Below are 27,923 nucleotides of genomic sequence, written 5' to 3' on the forward strand. Positions count from 1 at the left end.
TGATGCGACTGTCATACAAGTAAGTGGTTTAGCTAACTTTTAAACCGTGATTTTACTTTGTTATTATCAGCTTTCGGATAATAGCTGTGGTTATTCATATTGATGTTTTCAAACTATGTTTATTCGAAATTATAAAAAGAAATATAATTGCATTAGCATTGCACAGTACAGTGGAGACCATTCGTCATCTGATCCGAATTCGCTTAATGCCTTAGTTGCTTTTGTACATACAAATTAAAGACACATTGATCCGAAATTCGAATAAGAATAATACTGTAACTGTAACGATTGACTGCAGGTTCAGAAATATATAAATATCTAATGATCATAATTCAGATAGTTACGTTATTCTGTGTAACAATAGAAGACATCTATGGTTTGTGTGTTTAATCAACATATTGTGTTGAGTTTGCGCATCAACAAGAATCACTAACACACTTTTTAATTTCAAAATCGTGGCTTTTCCGTTACACTCAATGTCACAGTTATGAAAAAATGGAAAAGCTTAAAAGTAATTGGAGCTGCTACATATGTGGGTTCTATACAAACCAAGGTTATATATATCATATCTTTTACAACGCTGAATATTTAAACCACATAATAATAATAAACAGATATATAATGTTAAGGAGGGGTATTGGCGAAAAATATCAGTCGTGAGAATGTTAAATTTAACGAGCCGTAGGGCGAGGAAAGTTCATTCTAAAAACTGGTATTTTTCGCAAATAATCCCTCAAGAACATGCTATATCTGTATAATTACACCCAAAGTTATCTTTCAAAAATGCATTGATGATCGTGATGTTACAAGCGTCCAGTCGGATGGAGTATTTTTTGGTTAATTCCACCTTATGTAATAATGCTGTATTTTGATTGGATATATATATTGAGATTTTCTTTTCTCTGTCGGGGTATTTGCCATTAGGGAATTCCATGTGCCGGGGTGTTTGCTAGCAAATACCATGACAGATGGGAAATACCCTAGCAAATACCATGGCAGATGGGGAATACCATGTCTAAAAATAACTCAATGTATTATTTCTATTCTAATATGACAAATTCATGGTCATTTCAAATATATGGTTCCAGTGGAAAAATTTAGGATAAAAAGCATCATTATTAATTTGAACCGACTGACGTAAAAAACCCGTGAATGACGTCATAAATAAAACTCAAAGGAAACGAATTGCCAACCGGTCACATAAAACTGAAATCCACTTGTATTACACTTCACTGAAACTGATGAACAAAGTGTAGTAGTCAGTCGAGAATCGAACCAGCTTATGACCATAAAAAGGGAGATATATATACAGTCAGTGACTGTACATTAAAAAAATTATAAGAAATGATTATACGGTTAATGCAACTTGACCTCGCAAATAGCACAGCTGCAGTGTATACAAAATTATACATTCAAGTCGAAGTTTCATAAGATACCTGATTATAATCAACTTTCTGAGGTGGAACATATGGTGGAATTAAACAATTATATCATGCTAACAAGGGGTATTTGCCAAACATACCGGTTTCGAGGTAATCAAATTTCCCTCGCCTAACGGCTCTGGAAATTTGTACCTCTCAACCGGTATTTTTGGCAAATACTCTTTGTAGGCATGATATATTTGTATAAAATACCATGACAGAGAGGGTAAAAAGGCATATCCTTTTTGCATATACCCCGACGGCATTAAAAAATATACGAAATTCATTTGTTTACAATAAATTGGTGAAAAATAACTGGCTATCAACTAATCAGAACCTAGAATTCTTACATAAGGTGTAATTATAATTTGAACCCGTTAATCACATACATGTGTAATTTCAGTTTCTGAAATAGTTATTTTTATAAAGTGTATATCAATTTGCAAAAGTACAACTGCCGTTTATAAAATTTCTTACTTGATGAAAAAGTCTTTGCCTTGCAGAGACATGACGTATATTAGTATCTGGCCTTAACTTAATGCAAATGATTAAGAACAATTTATGATTATCTAATTCTTTTTAAATTTTATTTGACACAATTTTCAAGGGTGGTTTGATCTGCAATCTTTTTAATATACCAGCTGATTTTAGCGACAGAGTTATCGACCTTTATAATGTCTTGTAAAGCTGCGTATGTATGTTCTTTAATGTCATTCAATTTTTCGAAGAAAAAAAAAAGAAAATGTGTAATGTTCCTCTTCCTTTGCAGAAAAATTAATATGCCACTAGATCTGTCAAGTGTATATATGTAGCTATGACTTGATGTATGATGTATGTTCAACACATTCTGTATTTTTTTTTTTTTATAAAAGTCATAGTTGAAGTTAAAGACTCTGTTCAAGACTTTTAAAGACAGGATTTGTTTGAACTACATTACTTACATTTCAGATATTTATAGATAATATAGAATTTACTTCTGTTTTAAGTGAATCTAATATAAAACGATAGTTTTTTTTAACTTTATGGTTCAATTCAACCTGTTTAATATGGTGTCACATTAATTGGGTCATTGGGCGACGATAAGGCCTATTGTTCTGTTTGATCAACAATGTTTACACACTCTGACGTCCTCTTTTTAGGGGGATAAGTGTTGATAAGTATTTCCTGTGGTAGTCATGGCGTTACCAGTTTTTTTGTTTCTCGACTTGTAGGTTTAAGTTTTCCTTGGGTATTTATATGCCTCCTTATCAGATATGAAAAATTATCAATGTTACAAGGTTTTTAATTATTTGAGCATTTAAAGATCGATGTACTTATGATTGTAACATAAACTCCTGATATTAATTATAAATTAATGATTGTTATGAGAATAAATGGTATTTGAAGTGTAAAAATAAAAATAAAACAAGAATTAGATTCACCAATTACTATCCATAACAAATACACATCACTGATATTATGTCACTGATTATGCTCATGTATCCTTGTGATAAGTTCTAAAGTACAAGTGATGTTCTTGCCAGGTATTGCTTGTAATACTTATTGAGACCGATCAATAAGAGGCAAATCGGCATATCTCGGGTAAAATTTCTAGCTATGTTGGCGTATACCTATAGCAGCCCTCAAAAACGCTCAAACCATTTAAAACACTTAAACGCTAAAATTCGTGAAAAAATTGCATAGATACTAGGCTTATAAATCTGTACGGAAAGGAACGTTAACCTCAGATACACAAACAACACTAGTATACATTTTCACAAATCGTGAATCCGTTATAGGTGTTGGTGCATCAAAAGCGATTTTAAAGGTAAAAGAAATATGTTCAAATCCAATAAATTGACATTTATGTCTAATTACCAATTCAGCAGAAAATATTGATTAGTTTTCAATTTGCATTGTGTTGTAAACATTTAGTATTGTTTTAATTCATATTTGTAACACTCCCAAACGTGTCCTGTTCCCCAAACGTGTCCGATTCCCCCAAACGTGTCTATTCTCCCTAAACGTGTCCGTAATATCCAATATTCCCCAAACGTGTCTGATTTTATAACCCCCAAACGTGTCCGATAATTGATATTCGCCAAAGCGTGTCCACTATTTAACGCCAGGACGTCTCACGTCTTTTAGCGCTAATACATGAAAAAAATTAATAACGTTAACGGCACTTCTATAATGGGGGACACAGTTGATAAAATGATCATTTATTAGTATCAGTTAGTTCAATGCCGGTTGTTATTGCAAATTTAACCTGTAACATGATATAAATCGACTTTTGACTGAAATTGCTTATACCCCAGTTGCAAGTATTATGCTCGTTAAGAGCGCATGTACATGTACAAACAATTCTAGTTCAGTTGGATTAAGCGTTTACCATAGGATAACACCAAATTAAATTCAAATATAATATATTCAGGATAAACTATGCCTATACATATTGTTTAAAGATGTCAGTCTTATTTACAAAGCTTGTATTAACAATTATACACAAACAAAGCAAGCAAGCCAACCAAAGTTTTACTTTGCAAGCATTAGGAAATCATCTGTAATCCGCGAATACTGCAAGGTAGGATTTTAAAAGAATTGACTTCCTTTTTTTCAATATTTTAAAAGATATTAAAATCATAAACTCGTTATCAGGTATTTTAATAAATTTTAGATTTCCAGCATCACTACTTAAGTGAAGACATACAAACAAGAGTCGTGAGTCCAATGCCAAATATTTCATGCATTATTTGAACGATATCATATTACCAATAAAATTGAGAATGGAAATGGGGAATGTGTCAAAGAGACAACAACCCGACCAAATAAAAAAACAACAGCAGAAGGTCACCAACAGGTCTTCAATGTAGCGAGAAATTCCTGCACCCGGAGGCGTCCTTCAGCTGGCCCCTTAAGTTTTATAATCATACTGGGGATTTAGGATTGGGCCTAAATTTGTTTACGATTATTCGGGATAAACCTAAGTTAGTTAAACTTAAAAATCTAAAGAGCCAGTAAAGACCGATTTTTTTAGAACTTCAATAAGAAACCATTTGATTTTCTCAAAAAAATAGAAAAAAAGCTCTATTAATTATAAACTGTTAGTAAGTTTTTTTTTATTATGAACTTTTAGTTTCGAGCATCACTAAAATACACGCAAATAAGAGACATTACGTCCAGTGGCAAATATTTCATGCGTGGACAGGACGACAACATACTTTGGATAAGTTATATAATGAGATGCAGAAGAATATTTGCCGGAACTCTTGGACTGTACCTTAATTATTCCGGGAATTTGGGATTAGGCCTAAATGAAGTGTGTACAGTTATAAGAATTTACACTTTACGGTTTTTAGGTATCTATACTAATCGTAACTCGGAATTAAATTATACTTTTTTGGAGCGGAAAAGGACAGTTTTATTTTTACGGAATATCAGTGTAACAATCTTTTAGTTTCCTTTATATTATAGGACAAGTTTGGGGGATTGGGCACGTTTGACGGATTGGGCACGTTTGGGTGTTTATTAAAAAATGGACACGTTAAGTCGTTAAAATAATACAAATGACACGCTTTGACGCCCTTTTTACAACTAGACATGTTTTGCAGTTCAGTGACGTCGATGTGGACACGTTTGGGAGTATCGGACACGTTTGGGGGGAAGGACACGTTTCTGAGTGTTACATATTTATGGGCATAATGTTTTCTGGTCTGTGTGTCTGTTTGTCCGTTTATTCGTCCGTTCATTTATTGGTTTGTTCGTTCGTTGGTATGTTCATTCGCCTGTTCCGCTTCAGGTTAACGTTTTTGGTCGAGGTAATTTTTGATGAAGTTGGAGTCCGATCAACTTGAAACTTAATACACGTGTTCCCTATGACATGACCTTTCTAATTGTAGTGCCAAATTAGAGATTGTATCCAATTTGCACAGTCCGAGGTAGAAAAGTCTTAGTATTTTAAAAAAAAAAACTAAAGTTGTGTATTTGAGTAATATTGTTTAATTTTTTTTTTGCAGAAGATTAGGCAATACCGCTGCTGCTGTACTATCTGACCTAGATTACCATAAGTCAAGCAATCAGTACGTCGGTACTGGCATAATTTTTAGCAAATCTGTTTCTGAATTGTTCAAGGACAGTTGTATCTAAACATCAAAACTTAAATGTTCAAACCTCTTAAAAAAAATTGTCAATATTTATTGATGTTATTAAAACATTTGTATAAAAAAAAATCTTTCTTTTTTTCAAAAACCGACACATTTGAGTAACCAATTATCAAACCTGCTTTTTTACGCTCTTTGTACTATTACTGGTCTAAGTTCATCCCTACATTCTATATATGCCCAGCAAAATTTGTATTACGTTTATCATATGTCTCTGTGTTAAAGCTCGGCATCTATAATACGAAAAGAGATAACAAGTTACAAATGTTCGTTAATTTGATTGAAGTAATCTTACAAATGTGAGTTTCGATAATTGTAATGATTTTCATAAAATGTCTGTATCAATTATCTTCATTAAGGCTGGATATAACCCATTCCGTTGATTGTAAACTATATATTGATGTCGTTAGAACGATTATGTGAATTTATTCACAATTATCACATAATAATGATTGATTAATACAAAAGGATAGATTTTTGAATTTAAAAGGAGTCATTCTTTTATTGTAAAACGTGACAAAAAATGCATATGCAATGACATCCTATGGCGTATGGTAATAATTGTGATCTATTAGTGTGTATCATGTATCAATGCTTTCAACAATTTTTAAAAACATTTCTAGTTATTCATTCATGTATGTAGGAATTTTTCAAAAATCAACTTTTATTAAAACCTATATTTTAGAACGCTACCTTGACCTGTGTTTACAAAAACTTGATACAATTTATGACTTTTTGTTGGGAACAATAATCTGATCACATGATCTGAATATTCAAATACACAGTAGTGGTACACACGCTCTCAATTCTTTTTTAAAGTAGATAATTTACTTAAAAGGAATATTTTGTATTTAAAAAAAACAAAGAAAGCCATACACAGTGGCTAATATATTTTTTTTGATTATGATGAGATTTTTCATACACTTAATGAATGGCTATTATTTATTTTGAATTTATTGCACCATAAAACTAATTTTTGACTCTTCACATTGAATAATCCGCGAAGTGGATTATGTAAAATGTAAAGAGTCAAAAATAAGCTTTATGGATCAATAAAATCAAAATAAACTATTTCCATTCATTATAAATAAATATCTATCAAAAATAAGGCTCAAAGAACTTTTTAAATTATTTATATTAACAATAACAACGTGCACAGATGTTTGCGTATGAATATATAACGTCAGAGTGGGCGTGTCGCCTTAAAAATTGACAACATTGAAAATAAAACTAATAATTTTAACCAATCAGAAGACGGTAAATACACCAAATGTATTTATTTTTTAATGGCTTTATAATTTGCGTTATATTGCAAAAGTTTTGCGTTTTTTAAATCTTAAATAAAAAATGAGATAACACAAATGTACGCAAAGTGTTGCGTTATTTCGAAAATGTTTGTGTTATAACGCAAAGGTTGGAGTTGTTTTGCAAATGTTTGCGAAATAACGCAAACTTTTGCAAAATAAGGCATACCTTTGCAATATAACGCAAAACTTTGCAATATAACGCAACACTTTGCGTACATTTGTGTTATCTCATTTTTTATTTAAGATTTAAAGGAAACAGCAGTTATTAATGGAGGAGGCTGTATATATTAAAATGTATCACCCTTGTAAGGAGTCTTTGGATTCCGCTAACATGTTTAACCACGTTGCATTATTTATGTATGTGCCTGTTCCAAGTCAGGAGACTGTTATTCATTGCTTGTCGTTTGTTTGTGTGTTACATATTTGTTTTTCGTTCATTTTTTATATAAATAAGGCCGTTAGTTTTCTCGTTTTAATTGTTTTACATTGTCTTATAGGGGCTTTTTATAGCTGACTATGCGGTATGGGTTTTTTCTCATTGTTGAAGATCGCACGGTGACCTATAGTTGTTAATATCTGTGTTATTTTGGTCTCTTGTGGACAGTTGTCTCATTGGCAACCATACCACATCTTCTTTTTTATATTGCAAAGTAAAATGCTTGAATAATTAGAACATGTCATGGACCAATAACGAGCAGAATCATATAAGAAGTGTGCGAGTGCCAATAAGAAAACTCTCCATCTAATTCACTTTTCGTAAAATTAAACCATCATAGACCAAAGTACGACCTTCAACACAGAGCATTGACTCACATTAAATAACAAGCTATAAAGTCCTCCAGAATCGATACGCATGTTACAACTAGTAAATATATTACAAAGAAAATTGATTTAATTAAGGCCATATCTAAGAAAAATATCAACCCTGCTAAAAAGTAAAAACACATAAAATACTGAACTCCGAGGAAAATTTAAAAAGAAAAATCAAAAACCAAAAGGCAAAATCAAATGTCCAAACACATCAAACGAATGGATAACAACTGTTATATTCCTGACTAATATATCTATAACCGTATATAAATATACTTCCAAAGTAAGCCCTCGTTTGAGAACTGTATATAGTTTGTTAAATTCAAACAAGCTACCCTTTGACAATAAATGTATATAATGAAGATGTTTTATAAATAAAATTATGTTCTCTCCATTCAAGTTGCTATCCAATCATCTTTTAAAAAATACTTCGCTACAAAGAAATGAAAATTCAATGACTTCCTATCAAAGAATCTTTATTATACTCTGAGATATTGAAAAAAAGTTTCCTTATTAATCATTCATTTTAAAGCAGAAAGATCATTTTGTCTATTTGAGTTTGAAGTTTCACAATTGTTTGACATTATTTGTAATCTTTCAATTAAAATATGGCTATATATTATACTATTATTATATCTATTTTATTTTACAAAGACAATGTTTAATATCTCTCTAGCTTAGCAGAAAAATTAATATGCCACCAGATCTGTCAAGTGTAGCTGTGTCTTGATGTATGATGTATGTACATTACATACAGTAATATGTTTTTATAAAAGTCATATTTGAAGTAAAAGACTCTGTTCAAGATTTTCCCAGACAGGTGTTGTGAGAACTCCATTATTCCTATTTCAGATATTTATATATGATATAGAATTTACTTCTGTTTTGAGTAAATTTAATATAAAGAGATAGTGTTTTTAACTTAATGGTTACAAACTGTGACCTCCCGCTGTTTTGGAAGTTAAGAATTTCCTGTTATAGTCATGGCGTTGTCAGTTTGTTCTCGATTGGTAGGTTTGAGTGTTCTTCTGGTATTATTTGCCTTCTTATCAAAAATAAAAAATTATCAATGTAACAAAGTTTCTTATTATTTAAGCATTCAAAGGTCGATGTACTTATAATTGTAATATAAACTCGTTATCTTTATTACAGTTAAATGATTGTTGATATAAATAAATAATTTTTGAAGTGTAAAAATAAAAATAAAACAAGAATTAGATCCCCCAATTTTTATCCATAACAAATACACATCATTAATATTATTTCACTGGTTATGCTCATGTATCCTTGTGATAAGTTCTAAAGTCTATGTGATGTTAATAGCAGATATTGCTTGTAATACTTATTGAGACCGATCAATAAGAGGCAAATTAGCATATCTCGGGTACAATTTCTCGCTATGTTTAATAGCGTAAACATGTAGCAGACGTAAAAAACGCACTAAACCTTTAAAAACACTTTAAAGCACAAATTCGTGAAAAATTAACGCAATAATACTAGGCTGACAACTCAGTACGTTTAGGAACGTTAACCTTAAATACACAAAGATAAATATACAGTTTCACGACTCTTGAATCCGTTATAGGTGTAGGTGCATCAAAAGTGATTTTAAAGGTCAAAGATATATGTTCAAATCCAATAAATTGTGATTTCTGTCTAATAACCAATTCTACAGAAAAAAATATTTATTAGTTTTCAAATTTGCATTGTGTTGTAAAACATTAAGTATAGTGTGTGTGCATATTTATGGGCATAATGTTATCTGGTCTGTATGTCCGTTTGAACGTTCATCCGTCCGTTCGTTCATTCTTTCGTTCGTTCGTCTGTAGGTCCGTGCGTGTTCCGCTTCAGGTTTACGTTTTTGGTCTAGGTAGTTGTTGATGAAGTTGGAGTCTTTGTACACATGTTTCCTATGACATGACCTTTCTAATTTTAGTGCCAAATTAGAGATTTCAACCCATTTTCACAATCCGAGGTAGTAAAGTCTTAGTATTTAAAAAAAAATGTAGATTTTTGTATTTGAGTAATTTTGTTTAATTTTTTTTTATGGCAGAAGATAAGGCAATACCGCTGCTACTGGACTATCTGACATGGATTACCATAAGGCAAGTAATCAGTACGTCGGTACTGGCATAATTTTCAGCAAACCTGTTTCTAAATTTTTCAAGAACAGTTGTATCTAAACATCAAAATTTCAAACCTTTAATAAAATTGTCAAAATTTTTTGATGTTATTACAATATTTGTATCGAAAAAGTCAACAAAGAAATCTTTTTTTTTCTTAACCCGACACGTTTGTGTAACCAATTATCAAGCCTGCTTCTTTTTACGCTCTTTGTACTTTCACTGGTCTAAAAATTAAATCACAAAAATACTGAATTCAGAGGAAAATCAATACGGAAAGTCCATAATCACATGGCAAAATCAAATAACAAAACGCATCAAAAACGAATAGACAAGAACTGTCATATTCCTGACTTGGTACAGGCATTTTCAAATGTAGAAAATGGTGGACTAAACCTGGTTCTATAGCACTAACCCTCTCTCTTTAATAACAGTCTCATCAAATTCCGTTATATTTACATGATGCGTTAAATAAACAGTCACAATTAATAAAATAGTCAAAATATGGGTACATCAGTCATCATCGCATAACAATTTTAAAAGGGACAATTTAACAGAACACAAAAACATCTACGAACACATGGATTGACTAGAGTGTCTGACGTCATAAAATTTGTATACGTCACATAAATTTGTCGTTTAATGTGCATACAAACAGTTTTACAATTTACATAGGCAATGTAAGTATACAGAGTTAAAAAATCAAAAGTATGTAAGAACAAATTACAGAAATAAACAGAAATTTAAACTAGTCCAAAAGTTATAGGTAGAATTTATGAGAATCAAAAAATAGTTAATTCCACTACGCGATTGACTGATTTTGACATTTGTGGTTCAACGTATATAGTAATTCATAATAGAAATATATCATAATGACATATAATAGACCAAAATAATACTGACGGGATCTTTTAAAGTACAGAGTCACGTCATAAGAACAAAAGAAATACAAAGAGTCGCATATACAAAACAAACCACCAAAGAATGAAAGCCAATACACACACATTGACGAGATGTATAAGTATCGAGCCACGTCAAACGGATATCACATAAAACCATTCAACAGTAAACGTAATATTAATAATAGAACAAAGACAAATGAAAGAACAGTAAAACATGTTGTTAAGATGATAAACAACATCAGTACGCATAATCTTTACATCAAGACCATCGTGTATTATTTGAGAAGTTGATACGGAATATTAATCAACAAGGTCTTGGTACCTTCCGATGAACCTTTTTAGAAAAAGGACGAGACGTTCTTTGACATACCCCTGGTTCATCAACTTTCTACTTAGACACTGATGACGTTTTACAAAGTCTGAGTAGGAGCTGCAACCTCTTGAATATCGAATAAGTTGTGAAATATATATCCCATATGCAGGTGAAGTTGGTATGTTGCTACTAAGGAGGGGGAAATTTATAATTTCAAAATTAAAATCGTCTCGTTTGTCGTAGATTCTGGTACTGAGATGACTGTGTAAGTCAAATTCGAGATATAAGTATAAAAATGAGGCGGAGGAAGCGGTGTCTGTTGTTTCTTTAATCTCTAGTTCTCGGGGATATATCAATGGAACCCAATCAGAAAAGTTCGGATTGTTTATGGAAAGAACATCATCAATATATCTGAAAGTTAAATTAAATAATCTGGCTTCTTTGATCCTCTTGTTTTTGACAAGTGTCTGGAGGAACTCCGATTCATATGAAAATAAGAAGAGGTCGGCAAGAAGAGGCGCACAGTTTGTTCCGCTAGGAATGCCGACAATTTGTTGGAAAAGTCTACCTCCAAACTCAACAAATATGTTGTCGATAAGAAACTCCAGCATACTGACCACTTGTTCTTCTGTGTAGCATATTTTACCTTTTTGTTTGTCACTATTAACGAAATATGCCTTATGAAATTCCAAAGTAATAAATGTATAGCGTATGCTACCATTTTTATGTTGAAAGGCATTGTGGATAATTTCTTTGAGGCGATTTTTCAATTTTACATGGGGAATGGTGGTATACAGGGTTGAAAAATCAAAAGTTTTGATGGAACTCATTTCAGAAAAAGACCGAGATTTAAAATTGTCTAGAAGTTCTTTAGAATTTTTAAGAATCCACATATGGTTAATACCACTACGCGAGTAAACAGTTTCACAGTATTTCTGAAGACCCTCTTTCACTGCGGACAGAATCTTAGTCAATCTAATGGACAATTCTTTAGTGGAACATGAAGATGAGCCAGCAATATACCGTTGTTTGTACGGAATTTTATGAAGTTTTGTTATCCAATACAAACGAGGTAAGTCCTCCGATTTGGTCTTCAATGTACTGTTTTTTTAAGCCATGAAGGACTTATGATTTGCTAAAATCTCATCCTTGTCAAATGATATGTCTTTGTATGTGGGATTACCTGAGTGCTCCGTTATACCCAATTCTTTTACAAGACATTCGTAGTAATACGATTTACATACAAAGACAATATTATTTGAAGCTTTGTCATCAGGAACAACAACAAACTTATCATGAAGAGTTGATTTCATGGCCTCTTTGTCTCTGAAAACGGACTTTGGTCGATCGTTCACACAGTTTTTCAACTTGTGAATGCGACGTTTTATCCGGGACCTGATAGTTTTAACCCATTCTGACAAAGTGTCCAGTTCAACTTCTTCTCGCTTAGCCTATGCTCTGGCGTAGTCCTCAATAGAATCCATAATTATTTTGAAGTTATGGTTCCAATTGATGTGTTGCGGTTCTCTAAACTTAGGATCATGAGAAATCACCTTTCGGAGATTTTCATGTTGAATTATGGTTAGATCCCTACATTGTATATATGCCCAGCCAAATTTTTATTACGTTTATCATATGTCTCTGTGTTATAGCTCGGCATCTATAATACATATAAAGATAACTAGTTACAAATGTTGGTTAATTTGATTGTATAGTAATCTTACAAATGTGAGTTTTGATAATTGTAATGATTCTCATAAAATGTCTGTATCGCTTATCTTCATTAAAGCTGAATATAGCCCATTCCGTTGAGTGTGAAATATGTATTGATTTCGTTAGTACGATTGGATGTATTTATTCACAACCAAAACAAAATCAATATTGATCAATGCAAAAGGATAGATTTTTGAATTTAAAAGGAGTCGTTCATTGGGATGATATTTTTTTTTATGGTAGAACGTGACAAAAAAAGGGATATAAAATTACATCTTATGGCGTATGGTTATAATTATGTTCTTTAAGTGTGTATCATGGATCAGTGCTTTTAACAACCTAAACACTCCTAGTTGTTCATTTATGTATGTTAGAATTTTTCAAAAAATCAACATTTATTAGAATTTATATTTTAGAACGCTACCTTGACCTGTGTGTACAAAAACTTGATACTATTTATGAGTTTTGGTTGGTAACAATAATCTGATCACATGATCTGAATATTCAAATACACAGTAGAGGTAAACACGCACTTAATTCTTTTCTAAAGTAGAAGTTTTACTGAAAAGGAATTACTATAACTTTCAGGTAAAATTCTTTTTTTGTATGCTTGTATTAAAAAAACAAAACATACACAGTGGCTACAATTTGTTTGTTTTATAGTTTTAATGCATTATTTTGTGTATTTTTACTTTGAGGATATTCGTTATTTTTTTAATAAATAACAAACTTTTAAAAAAGACTGTTATAAATTGATTGCATATACATGGAGGCACTGTAAACAAGTTCGTGAGCTTGTTTTACAGATATAAGTCATTCAAATTTGACAGAAAATGATTATAATGGGATTTTTTATACACTTACATGTACTTATGACACTTTTTATCTGTCTAAAGTATTGGTGTTGACATGAATATCAATTATGTAGTAATTGTTATAATTTTCCTGCTTAAAACTTTGAATTTTAAAAAAAAAAATAGGATTTTTCTTTCCCAGGAATAAATTACCTTAGCCGTGTTTGGCACAACTTTCTGGAATTTAGGGTCCTCAATGCTCTTTAACTTTGTATTTGTTTGCCTTTATAAATATTTTGATATTGGTGTCACAAATCACTGCCCGTCTTATGGCCCGCTGAGCAGGTGAACACCAAAAATGGTCATCCTGAGTTAGGGTTTTCAACTAGATCTTTAATCCTATTGAAATAAATCCTCACTCGGGTTGACCATTTTGGATATTCACCGACTCAATGGGCCATAATTGTTTTATTATACCGATCACACATAAATATCAAAAGTAAAATAGTGTAACAGATTGTCACAACACTTTTAAGTTAGGACATTTTGCGTATATAAAAAAAGGTAAATTATTTCTGTAAAATGTAGAGGGCCATGAAGAGGGCTGTTTACAAAAGATTTCTTCCACACGATATGGTCTAGTTTCATCGTCACTTGATGGATTTCCAACCTGGCCGTTTTAATACTTGTTTTAGTTTCTCTGACGTTATGTGACGTCATACTTTAAAGGGAGTCAACTCTTGATCATTGAGTACGACAAGGATTGTTCACCGATGAATAATAGGGTTGTATGATTTCGGCTTCAATTTGTCGGGTTTATTTACTAAGGAATAATAGTATGTTCGATAGCGGCTTAAATTTGTTAGGGTTATTTATCGCTCCTGCAATTTTTGGAGAGAAAAAAACATCGAAATTAAACTATGACACGTGATTCCGTATTAGCCAATCAAGTAATCAATGAAATGTTGGTGATATCAAATAGTGTAAAATATAATCCTCATTGAGGAGAGTATATAAAGAAAGTAGTAATGCTTTCCATTGTTGGATCACTAATGATTTTTGTTTTTGTTACTTTCTAGGTTGCACTTTGTAAATACAGTTGTTTCTGAAAACACGTCTCTTTTGGAGAGAAATTGGATATTCATAGAAAACTAATTTTGTTTACATACTGGTTCCCAGTTATGCTCTCTGTGTTCCATATCAAAGAGACAGAACTTGGGAATGTTACCAGTAAATAAACACGTGCATATTGTTTACATTGAAATCTGTGGTAACCTTTCATTCGAGGTAGGGGTAGTTAAGATTAAAATTAGTGTAAGTTTAAACTCTGAGAAGTTCAGGTTGAAAATATGCCGCACAGCCCTATATTTTGAACTTTGAAAAAATTGTGGTGCAAATAAAATTTCAATTTTAGAATAAGATTTTTTTCAAAACTTCATAGTAAAATTATTGGTACAGTTTTAGCCGTAAAAGGAGTTCAGTAGAATGTGTCCCCGTGCCTGTAGTGTATGTCCTTATATTTTTACAGTTAGGGGTTTAGCCGTACGGTGATCTATAGTTGTTAATGTTTGTGTCATTTTAGTCATTTGTGGATAGTTGTCTCATTGGCAATCATACCACATCCTCTTTTTTTTTTTATATCTTATGGGAAATTTCATTGTCAATATTTCTACTCATTTTCGTAATTTAAAAGGTTGGTATTTCTAAAAAAAAATTCTACGTTTATTAGCAATTTATCTTCAAGCAAGACACCTTGACATGTGTTTACAATTATTTGATAATAACACGCTATAATTAGTTTTAGCAATCTTGTAGCAAATTTGAAAAGTTAAATAACATAATACACTAGACTATCCCCTGGTCTATATTGCTTTATAAGGAAATATTGAAGGTTATATTTTAAAGTCTATTTCCAAAAGCTAATTATAAATATTTAAAATACATATTGTGCATATCAATCTTCTTTTGAGAAGTGAAAAGCCAATGTTCCGTGTTTTCTGGATTAGGCTATATAAGGATAATAGTTGTCTGTTATACTCTTTTTGTTATTTGGTCTACAGGAGCAAATTTTGGTTTTCTATCACGACATTGATGTGTGTCCATTGTTGAAGACTATATAATCATTTTAAAATAGACGCTATTATATGTGCATATATAAGTACGTTTAATAATTATTTTCTTGGTAGCTACTAGAATCTGTTACTTATCAAAAGGTTTCATTATCCCAGTAGTGATCAATTGTGTGTTAATATGATTTTTCACTTATACTGTCATATTTATGAATTAAATATAAACAAAAAATTGAACTGATCGAAATATTTCGAATTTTCTATCCACAGGAAAAGATAATCTTAGCTGTATGTTCAAAATCATTAACGATTGTTTGGTCTTTATTGATCTTTAACTTTATTTGCTACCATGAAAGCACCGCCAATATTTACCCGTAATATAAAAGGAAAGCCGTTCAGATATACACTTCCGTAAACAGGGCTAACATACTGAACATTGATATTTTTGTGATTGCGAGGGGAAGGGGAGGGGCATGATTTTTTTGTAAATGTTTGATTCCAAGTTTCCTGAAAGATATTTTATCTTTTCCAGAAGGGAATCAAAATAATTGTTTCCATTGAAAATGAGAGAAAAAATAAAAACAATAATGTTTGTCCTGGAACAAGGAAGTACACGTCGTTCTGCCCAAACTTCATGTTTTCATCACGACTATCGTGAGGGTATTCCGATGTATTGTCGCAACATATATTTGACTTTCAAGTTTGACTGGTACATGTAACCGATCGTATAAAAACGCAGACATAATCGAGTGCAAAATAACATTCCTTGTCTCTTCAAGTAATACTCATAAAAACATATTTTTTTAGAACATATTAAATTAATAATATGAAAATGTTGCGTCGTTAGAAATATATTTATACATTTGTAAGTTATATCTATGCACACGTATAGAACACTTATGTTAATGCATGAGGAAGAACATCTAAAGAACGTTTATGCGGGGAAAATGAATGTCTACATAAATCCAAACTATTAGGAAATCCGAATTATTATAGAAGAGTTTTCACCATTCACTATTATTAGAACAGTATAATAGAATGCTAAAGCATTTGGATCAAAATTATGTATACATGTAACTGTTATATACAAATATTAATTTATTATATAACAAAAAACCAGAGTATACTGATTTGTATCACTACAATATAATTGTGATTACGGTGAGGTTGAATTTCCTGTCATTTATTTATCATCCACGCACGAACTTGTCTCAGAAAAAAATATGTCTCTGTAAGTTAACCTCACTTTCAGGTAATGAGATGTGATTTTCTTTAAGACAAGTGCGTGTGACCATCCACGAGAACTTGCAGTCATCCGATGTTCAGTACTTCAGTCTTTTGATACTTTCTGTTCAAGTAAATATTACATTAGCCAATGAAATTCAGCCTTCACATTTTTGAAGGTGTATATAAATCCGACAAAACTGAGAATCCCAATGGTCTTTAAACAGAAAATAGAATGGTGCGTTTTCAGATCCGTGTTAGCATAGCTTGGACAAACCATATCTGTAATTTAATTAGATTTGTGTTTGAATGAACATAAAAACACTGTATTTGATTTTTTTGTTTACTGAGGCCTGGTGGTCTCTGACATATAGAGAGTTGTGTTTTAATTTTTCCTAAGTGAAAATATACGGCGGTGACATTTAATATTTTGCGTTTATCTTTAAATAGATTAAAAAAATTGTGCAATGTGTCTGAATATATTCTATGGTGAATTTTAAGGTCCCAGTTTGGGCAATTTTGGCTCTTATGAGTTTTGTTGTTTTATTGCCTTTTATCTTGATACTTTTTCATAGAGAAACCTTTTCTTAGCAAAATAGTTTTCTAGTATGAACTGTTTTACATTGTTATTTTGGGGCCTTTTATACTGACTGTGCGGTATGAGCTTTGTTCATTGTTGAAGGCCTTACGGTTACCTATAAGTATATATACATGTAATTCGAGTCAAAACTATTAATTTTTACTGGGGTTGGGGTGGGTGGGTGGTGGAGAGTACGATGAGGGTCGAACCCTTAAAAGTTAGAGCAAGTATGGATATAGCCATTCAAGCTTTATACAGGTCTGAATTTGAAATAATTTATTATTCACTATCTGACACATCATAGGTTTGTGACACATTATACATGTGGTCTAACATTTTCAAGTTGAAATTGGGCAATTACTTATTATATTGTCCAATATCCGAAATCTAATTATACTGCTAGATTCAGCATATCAAAGAATTAAGAATTGCTTGTTTAAAGAGCCGTTTTGGCCTCTTATTTCTACAATTGTTTGTCTGGCAACAAAGTATTTACGGACAACGAACACATCGCAAAAACATTATACTGCGTCAAATCTATAAATATAAACAATATTGATTACCACCACTTTATCTTTAAAAAAAAATCAAAATTAAAGGCTCCCCTAATTTCTTCATATCCCCTCTTTATGGGGTTGCAAATGAACGGTCCATTATATTAGTCATTAACCTATCAATGTCCGTTTTTTTCCATTTTTGTGTCTTTCTTCAGAAAAGTGATATATAAAGACAAACTTACACAGCTGAAATGATCAACAAAGCAAACTTTACAAAACAATGAACATACTGGAAATTCATGTATTTACTTCTTGTAAAAAAAAGCCGCTAACGCTCGACATAAAGATATTGTCAAATATAAGCCTAGTACAATGAGCATAGATTATGGCATAAAAGAACCATTACTTTAATTTAATAACTTTAACTGAATGCCCATTATTGCAGACCTCGTATGTTCATTATTGTAGACCCATTGATTAAAACTAAACTTTGCAATTCACAATTTGACAATTTTCCAATAATAACTGGTGTGATTTTTTTTCCATCTTAAATCAAGGAACAAACATGTCAAGGTTTTTTTCTTTTTACATCTCAACCATTTCCCAAACGATAGCCAAAGATTTGATCCGGATTTAAATTAATTCTGCAGAAGCAGATCGGAATCAGTTATGACGTAGACAGCAATCATTCTAATCGTAATCATGTTCATTGACCATAACGACGATGAAAGCACATCACATAATGACGTTTCGACATCATATAATGAAGTTAACCGAACCACATGATATAAGATTACAAGCAGGGATGGGGTAATTGAAAATGTAATGGTAATTAAGTGTAATGCATTACAATTTTCCATGTTATTGAATGTAATGTGTAATTGAGGATTTTTTTAATTACATGTAATGGTAATTTAATTAATTACATTGAAAAAAGCATGTAATGCTCAATTACTTTTGAATTACATTTCAATTACATATATTTTTATGGTGTTAAAGATAAGGATTTGTGTTTAATAATATAAATTGTAAAATAATACTTGTTTTTCAAATATTAATATCACATACTTTTTTAATATATGAAGTCTATAATTTATACTGAAGTTACAATGTAAATTCATATTTATTTGACCTATATTTGTGTAGAGAGGGTGTTTTTTTTTAATAATTATTATTTAATTTTAAATTAAAAAAATGTGATAATCATATATTAGTGTTCAGTTTTTAAGAAAGATCTTTTAACTAAATTGATTGATAAATACATTGTAATTAATCACCTTGTTAAACAAAAAAAAACAAAAAAGTGTCACAGTACTAGTATACACAAAAGGTTTATAGAAATAAAAATTAACAGCTGTAAAAACAAACAGCAATTAATCAGATTAAAATGTCCAGGGGCAATGCCACTGTAACATGTATTTTTATCTAATTAGCAAAATATTGCTAATATTTAGACATTATACATACATTATTTGTACTAAAAATTATTTTCAATATTGTGACAAGCACACTTTTTGATATTTTTAATGTAAAAAAAAAAAAGATTTATGTATAATATCTTTATTTATATTATGTTTAATTTAAATGACTTCATTTCTGAGATGTCAAAATACCCCTTGATGTATTGGCAAGTTAAAAGGGACCAATTCCCCCTCCTTTCAATATGATCATCTTCTGATCATAGAGCTTCCATGTTCTGATCAAGCAATATCTGCCGCATTAGCTCCTGTTGAAAAGCTATTTAGAATTGATGTCAAAGAGTTCAGACCAGAGAGATTCAGACTAAATGAGAAAACATTAAAATAGCTAATGATTATCAAATGCAACGCTTAAACTATGCTTACATGAATATTTTACACATGCATTATTTATACATGTATATTATTGTTAAAAAATACCATGACCAGATGTAATGTGTAATTTAAATAATTACTTTAGTAAAGTAATTGTAATTTAATTAATTACATTTCAAAAACAGTGTAATGTGTAATTGATGTAATTGATCATTTTTGCAATGTAATGTGTAATTTAATTAATTACATTCCAATGTAATTGACCCCAAGTCTGATTACAAGCACATAATATAATGACACAATCATATCATATAACTATGTTTGGACATAATATATAAGGGAAAATGCACATGACATAAGTACATTTACACATAATATAAGTATATGTGCACATCATATAAGGATATTTGCACATCATTTAAGAATATTTGCACATCATATAAGTATGTGTGCATATCACATAAGAACATTTGCACATCATATAAGTATATATGCACATCATATAAGTATATATGCACATCACATAAGTATATTTGCACATCATATAAAGATGTTTGGACATCATATTAAGATACTTGCACATAACATAAGCATAGTTGTACGTCATATAATTTAAAGGTTTTTGAACATCATATAATGACAAGTGCACATCATGTAAAGGTAAATGCATATCATATAATGACAAGTGTACATCATATAAAGGTAAATGCACATCATATAATGAAAATGGTCATAACAAGACAGTTTTGGCGTTCCATAGGTAAAGTGTACTTGATTTATCAATCCGTGTTCAGTTTTCTTTTTTTTTCATTTGAAGGTGTTCAAAATTGGAAGAAGGTTTTCACTTTTTAAGTCCAGTTTAAACTTGAAATAGAGAACCGCTTATTCTAAAGATACGAATGCTGATATTGTATTATTTTAGTGTCATTTTTTTCAGCATAGTATGTCATACTGTAACAATCAAAATCACAAAAATACTGAACTACGAGGAAAAATTAAACCCGGAAAGTGTCATATTCCTGACTTAGACATAAAGATATATCTCCGCTTTCAATATGTTCAAAGGAATAGATTGATGATGATAATATAAACAACTTAACAAAAGACAAGTATTTTTTCTCAAGGGATCAAATAATTCCAGATGGGACTTCCTGTCTGTTTTTATTTATCTTTGTTTTATCTTCCTTTAACGATTGCTCACCTGTACTTCAAATTGCAGTTTTGACTCCAGTGGGATTTGTGTTGCTTTCATTTTATTGTCTCGAATTTGAAACAAAATTATGAATTTGACAACCAGAATCGATTCTCGGTTTAATTTGGAATTTGGATGTTGGTTGAAAAAAAATCACAGATTAATATCCTAAGATTATAAGTTATAACAAGTGTGATAAGCTGGTTATAATTAAGTGCCAGTCTGCCTAAGAATCAGGCAGTGGTGAAAACATGACCAAAAAAACCCACCCAATTTGACATTGAATTCAGTTCATAAAATGTAGTTATGCACAAAAATAACATTTATTTCCGTTTTCTGTTCTGGTAATAGAAGATACAATTTGGTTGAAATGCACAAGAAATTAACAAATAAGGGGAGATAACTCTGTAATTTGCTATAATTTGCTATCATTCCAACCAATTTTTCAACCAAGTTATTTGATATTACCAGACACACACAAACGAAAGACCATTTTTTTTAACTCAGGATGATGATTAGTATTAAATAGCATGATTAGCTGGGTGGGTTTTTTCTGACCATGTTTTGATTTTTACCTAAATTGCCTGATTCTTACAAAGACTGGCACTTAAGTAAGATCTGCATAAGTATTTGTCCCTATCTATAATTGCACAATGAAGAACTAGTTAGAATTTGCAATATGAACTGAAAAAAAAAATTGAAAATAAAAGAATTGTACTACGACCGCGAGTAAACTTTTATTTCATAACATTTAGTGAAAATTTTCTAATGATATGCTTGGAATGATAAATCAATTGCAGAGATTTCCAAAAACGGAAAATTATAAGAATTACAAAAAACTGTATGTAGTTTGGCTAAGAAAGATAAAAAATAAAGGTGCATTCAATGTACCTCCAAAGAGGAATAATCATGATAATGAGAGGATAGGTTTTGCAAAATCAAAATTAAATTTTAATGGTAGGGACGTACCAATAGTTTTTTAGCAAATCTTTCCAAAAATGTGATTGTATTAAAAAATCAAAACAAAACATGGATCTGTGTAACTTTTGGGGTGTTTACTTGCAAGTGTTGCAATAAAAAAAAATATGCAGCTTCAATTTACATTACAGATTCTCATTTACAAAATTACAAAAAAATACCTGCTAAAAAATTTAGGAGTAGGTCCGGTAAGGACCGATTTTGGCCTCAAATTTCAGGTTCATCTGCCGAAAGATTTGGACCACTTTTTAAACACTTAAGTGTCTATTTCGTTTGATTTAATTAGTGTATATGAAAGATTTTAACTGATGAAGTCATTAAAAACGATCCGATTCAAGCTAAAATATGACAAAACGACCAAATATGCAGAAAAATGTCACTTTTCAGATTAACTATTTAGTATTAGCTACTCCTAAGCAAGCATCCTTTGAGGTCAAAGGGTTAATCATTTTCCTGATGTGAAACAATAAATCATGTTTAAAAAAATAATAACAAAACTTTATAAATATCTTGCATCCGAGTCGCTTTCGTGGATTTTACTTCGTTAGGAATGTTGAAAGTCAATACGTAAAGCTAAATATATATATGTAAAATATGAAACAATTGAAGAGCCCTATAACAAAAAAAACACAGAAAACTTAATCCAACTAAGGTCAACTTTGTTTGAGGGGGATGAAACGTTATTTTCTAAGTTAGAAATTTATTATGTTATTATTATCTTATAAACGACCTATTTTGGAAAGGTTTGATGTAAGTCAGATAAGTACTGGAGTACTGACTACTATGCTTATGAAACTATCTGGATCGAATGGCAAACCAGCAGCGGTATCCAGTGCTAAACAATATTGAAACCACGGATATAGTTTATTAATTATAAGCGTCTAAACACTGGACTTTTTATTAAATTGCAAAACTTAGAAAATGACACGATCCCTTCGTTTAGCTTCCGATAATACTGCAATGTTCTATTACTTTTAACATTATTGGAACCTGTGTAATAGTACAAGCAAAAATTGTTTTCATTGTATAGGGAATAACGCTATGCTATAAAATTAGTGCGAGTTAAACTGTTGAACCACATAAATTTTTATGTAAATTTGAATATGATAGATATATAATTTCTACATTTTAGAAAAGCAATGCAGCGATTACTTCTTAGGATTTTCGTTTTAACTATGATTGGAACTATTGAGGTCAAGTGTCAAAAACCTGATGACAAATGGTGGGATATTCTGAAGACACAAGGATTAGCTTGTAAAAATGACACGTGTAGAAGAAACGACCCGACATGCGAGTGCTATTTAACAATAGAACACAGGTTAACCATGATGAATGAAAAGGACATGATTTTACTCGTGCCTTCCGGAGGTAGATTTCGGCCATTCAACGACTTGAATAAAGAGTATAGCCAAGAAGAAGAAGAAGAATTTATCTCTGCAGACGGATATGGATCTCGTATGGTTATAGCTGTCAATCGCCGGTTTCCGGGTCCTCAAATAACAGCATACGAGAATCAAAAAATCATTGTACACATGCAAAATTCAATGCATACCGATAGTACAACAATTCACTTTCATGGTATACACCAAAAGAAAACACCGTGGTCTGATGGTATCGCTTTTGTTTCACAATGTCCAATCTTTCCGGGACAAATTTATACATATTCATTTTATGCATCGCCATTTGGAACAAGTTTCTATCACGTACATATTGGAGATCAACGAAGCGCAGGACTTTATGGACCACTGGTTATTATACCATTGTCAACTTTGAATATATCTATTCCGCAGGATAATAACAATGGAAAAGTACACACGGTTACCATTCAGGACTGGAATCACTTTGATGATCCGGAAACATTGTACCAACGTATGGTGTTCGGTAATTTTGACCTTCAAGAAAATAAACAAATTAATACTACATCTGATATATCGGGCGCTTATTTTACTCGTTTTCACTGTCATTCTGGCATAATAAATGGAAAAGGTCGTTTTTACAATTCACTAACGGCACATAACCAAGCACCGCTGACAATATACGATGTTGAACCGAATACAGATTATCGTTTTAGAGTCATAGGTGCAGCAACTCTATATCCCTTTCGTGTTTATATTCAAGGTCATAGATCAATTCGTATAGTTGCATCTGATGGATTTGAAATTGAACCGATTGAAGTAGAATCCTTGATCATACATCCTGGAGAAAGAATTGATTTTATTTTGAAAACAGACCAGGTGTCGGGAAATTATTTATTGGTAGCGGAAACTTTAGAAGTAGAGCCAGCCTCTTTGAATCAGTATCACGCAGCCGAAGCCATTATACATTATACTGACACAACGGTAAATCTTAATCCACCAAAAGGATCACCAAATAGTTGCTCACAGCTAAAAAAATGTAAGATCTTTAATTGCCCATATCTTTATTATCCACCAGATCAAAACAGAACATGTCTTACCTGGAATGACGTCAAAACAATAGATCCTAATTCAAATATTGATGAAGTTAAAGGAGTGGCAATAGAACGATTTTATAATTTCGCTTTTCCGGGGGAGAATGGTTACACTCCAGGGTCAGTAAATGGACATCAATTCCTTCTTCCAACTGTAGCACCATACGCCGAATGGGATAAGGTTGAACAAAACTGTGGTGAATGTAGCGAATCAAGTATCTGTGAATGTACATACTACGACACAATAGATACAGATAATACCGATCTGGTGTATCAATTTGTTTTGACAAACATTGGAAATGGATCAGGATGGTCTCATCCCATTCATTTACATGGCCATTCGTTTTACGTCATGAAAATGGGTTTTGCCTCTTATAATCCATCAACCGGTCAATTGATACCGGATAGAGGGCAGGATAAACAAGATATTATATGTAACGATGGGAAAAATTTCTGTAACAATGCACAATGGCAAAATTCGACATGGTCAAATGGAAATCATCCAACGTTAAATTGGGATAATCCACCTCAAAAGGATACAATTATTGTACCGACAGGTGCATATGTTGTCATCCGATTCAAGGCAGATAATCCAGGCCTCTGGTTTTTTCACTGTCACATCGACCTTCACAATACCAATGGTATGGGAATGATGATCAACGAATCTCCTAAGTATCATGAAAAAGTACCAAAAGACTTCCCCCGATGCAAGAATTATATTGTTATTAACGGGGATGGTAGGTTTTAATACAAAATATTTAGGTTACCGAATATTAATGAACATATATATAAAACCCAAGTATAACAAATATTAAAAATTTTATGAAAAAACTTGATTCAAGATAAAACCAATCAATAAAAGAGAAATGGTAAAGACAGCAACTAACGATAACTAGTGAAATACAGGATTGTGATAACTTGTTATGGGGGTGAAGATGGATTTTAGCTCTTAAACGTTTATTTATATATGAAACACGTCATTTTTCTTCGAAATAAGTTATGATTCAAAGATAAAAGTTTCTGAAACTAATGCCATGGATATGCCAAATTTTTAAACTATAATATTTTCTTTTATACTCGTCAGCTTTAATGCACGTGTTTTTAAAAGTTAACTTAATCAAAATTCAAAGGAGGCAGACTTCATCTGCATATTTTTAGAGAAGACCTTTTTTCTTTATCATTAACTGTTGTGTGCAGCCTATCAGTTGACGACGTTCTTATCTATCAATTTTGACAAAATAAAAGATCCTGTTTTGGCGGTTTAACCTCTTTCTGAGTCAAAGAGACAACAACACGATCGACCCAAGATCAAAAACAACCGAATGTCACCAAATGGTCTTCAACACAGCAAGAAAAACCAACTTTCGATGACGTGCTTCATGAGACAACTAAACAAAAATGTGTACTACATTACAACAATTGTACATTGTTTTATTCATCAACATTAAGTAAATAAACACGGTGTACAGAATGTATATAATAAAAAAATTAAATTTGCAAACTACATTTCACATCAGATTATAATAGTTCGTTAAAATATTGTCACTAGCGCTTTCATGCCTTCTGGCAATCTTCAGGCGACGTTTTAACAATGTCCTTGACGACACTGCCGTTGGTAACGTTTATTACGTTACAAAAACGATAAGGGGAGATAAATCAAACGTGTTTACGTAGATCCATTTAATTTTGGCTGAAAGTCCTTTATAAAGTGTGCTTTCTTTACCAGTCTTTTATATTTGTTCGATTCGTTCATTTTATAGAACGATTATACGGTAAATTTTCCACTACTGCACGTTTCGAAATGTTCGCTCACATCTTGCATTCGTGCGGATGGATCTCGTATCTGTTGTCGGTGAACACGAACTCTTTGACAAATTGAATTACCAGTCTGTCCGATGTACAATTCCTTACAAGTACTGCATACAATACAGTAAATTAGGTTTACCGTTTTGCAATTCATGTTTGCATTTGGAACAATGGTTTGGCCGTTTTTCAATGTTATTTGCGGGCCGGTTGCCATATAATATTCACAAAGACCACATCTAGGGTCATTATATTTTGAAATGTTGTACTGTGTTCCATTTGGGTCATAAAACTTAGCCCTTGTTAAAATCTTTTTTAAGATTTAAAGGCTGTCTTTTTTTTTTAGGATTTTTTCTGTAGGGAAAAGCTTTTTTAATTTTTTCGTTTTTTGTAAAACCGGCAAATTTGCTTTTATGACGTTGAATATGACAGGATTGTACGGGTTATGAGTGCTAACAAACTGGATAAGTTATGTATTACTCTCTTTACGTGCTGTGGACCTGAGTCCCGTCATTGGTATAGCTTTTGCCTTTTCTACTCCCTTTTCTATTAATGAGTTTGGATAGTTTTGTTCTTTCAAAAACACCTTTAGTACATTCAAACGTAATTCCTTCGTGAACTCATCACTCACAATTGTACATACACGTCGTGCAAGACAAAACGGGGTGTTTCTTTTCCTCTGGTGAGACATATGATAGAAAGATTTCATATCTGATATACTACATGTGGCGTCCGTAAACTTTTTTAACTTTTTGAACTTTTACGTGAGAATCACTAAAAACGATCAATATATTAAACTGTTATCTTTCTCCATTGTTGAAGCATATGATAAAAATATCATAACCTGTTATTTTTCATATCAGATGTATTATCAGCATTGGGTCAATATCAGCCCTCGAGCCTTTGGCTCTTGGGCTGATATTACATCTGATATGAAAAATGCCATGTAATAATCTGATAATATTCGTAAGATGAAATTACATTCCTTGGTAAATTATATGTGTTTCCTTTGTGTTCACTATGACATACGTAAATAAACATTAACCATTATTGTATCAATTTCAGGATTTGATACTGTTACACCATCATTCGTCTTCAGCCTGTCCTTAGTGGTATTTGTGTACACTGAAATGATTGTATAGTTTCCCATATAAATTAACTTTGATGTAAAAAGGTAACTTAGTGACACAAAGATAATTCACGCAACTCACCGAATTATTTGTTTATGTTGTATACACCACATATTGATAAGTTAGGATTAATTATTGTGTTATTCATTATACGAAAGTATAAAACACAAAGTGTAACAATTTGCAAGGTCTTCTTCATGCATTCCATGTATGTATGAATATTCCTACCTATGCATGAATCGCGATTTCAAAAAATCTGAGAATAAGAGTAAATTAAAACTAAGATCATCATAAGAATATTATCAATATACCCAAAAGAGCAACTTACCTGTTTCACCTATTTCTTGGTGGGTTTTTTTTACAGTTCAACGTGTTTGAAAATAACTTTAATCTAGGACGATGAAATAATGTTCTTTTCGATTTTATATATATATTTAGAGATACCTTTGTTGTGATCATTTTGTTTATGTTTTTGTATTATCTATATGCAATGCTTGAAATTGGCACAATCTAAGTAAAACATGTGCTGTTCGGTGTGAGACAAGGCTCCGTAACTTGACCTATAATGTTTCACTTTTATAATGCTGTACTTGGATGGAGAGTTGTCTCATTGGCACGTTTACAACATCTTTATATCTTCTATGTTTTATTTAACTTTTATATTTTGTGAAATAATGTAGCATGTG

General features: G+C 31.6%; 1 protein-coding gene across 1 annotated transcript; it reads left to right on the forward strand.

Annotated features, from left to right (window-relative positions):
* The first annotated feature begins 13,166 nt into the window (after positions 1-13,166).
* LOC134680657 (uncharacterized) lies at positions 13,167-27,487 on the forward strand. The gene is made up of 3 exons (XM_063539789.1): positions 13,167-13,316; positions 22,988-25,041; positions 27,173-27,487. The coding sequence occupies exons 2-3, from the start codon at positions 22,995-22,997 to the stop codon at positions 27,247-27,249; spliced, it is 2,124 nt and encodes a 707-aa protein (XP_063395859.1). The 5' UTR covers positions 13,167-13,316; positions 22,988-22,994; the 3' UTR covers positions 27,250-27,487.
* The last annotated feature ends 436 nt before the right edge of the window (positions 27,488-27,923 follow it).

This window comes from Mytilus trossulus, chromosome 8 (assembly GCF_036588685.1).
Source record: "Mytilus trossulus isolate FHL-02 chromosome 8, PNRI_Mtr1.1.1.hap1, whole genome shotgun sequence".
Classification (NCBI taxonomy): domain Eukaryota; kingdom Metazoa; phylum Mollusca; class Bivalvia; order Mytilida; family Mytilidae; genus Mytilus; species Mytilus trossulus.

What these genes read in the sequence shown, in the direction of transcription:
- LOC134680657 (XM_063539789.1), top strand. Translation starts at nt 22,995, where the DNA reads ATGCAGCGATTACTTCTTAGGATTTTCGTTTTAACTATGATTGGAACT. An exon ending in TATTGTTATTAACGGGGATG is followed by an intron (nt 25,042 to 27,172) that starts GTAGGTTTTAAT and finishes TATCAATTTCAG; the next exon opens with GATTTGATACTGTTACACCA.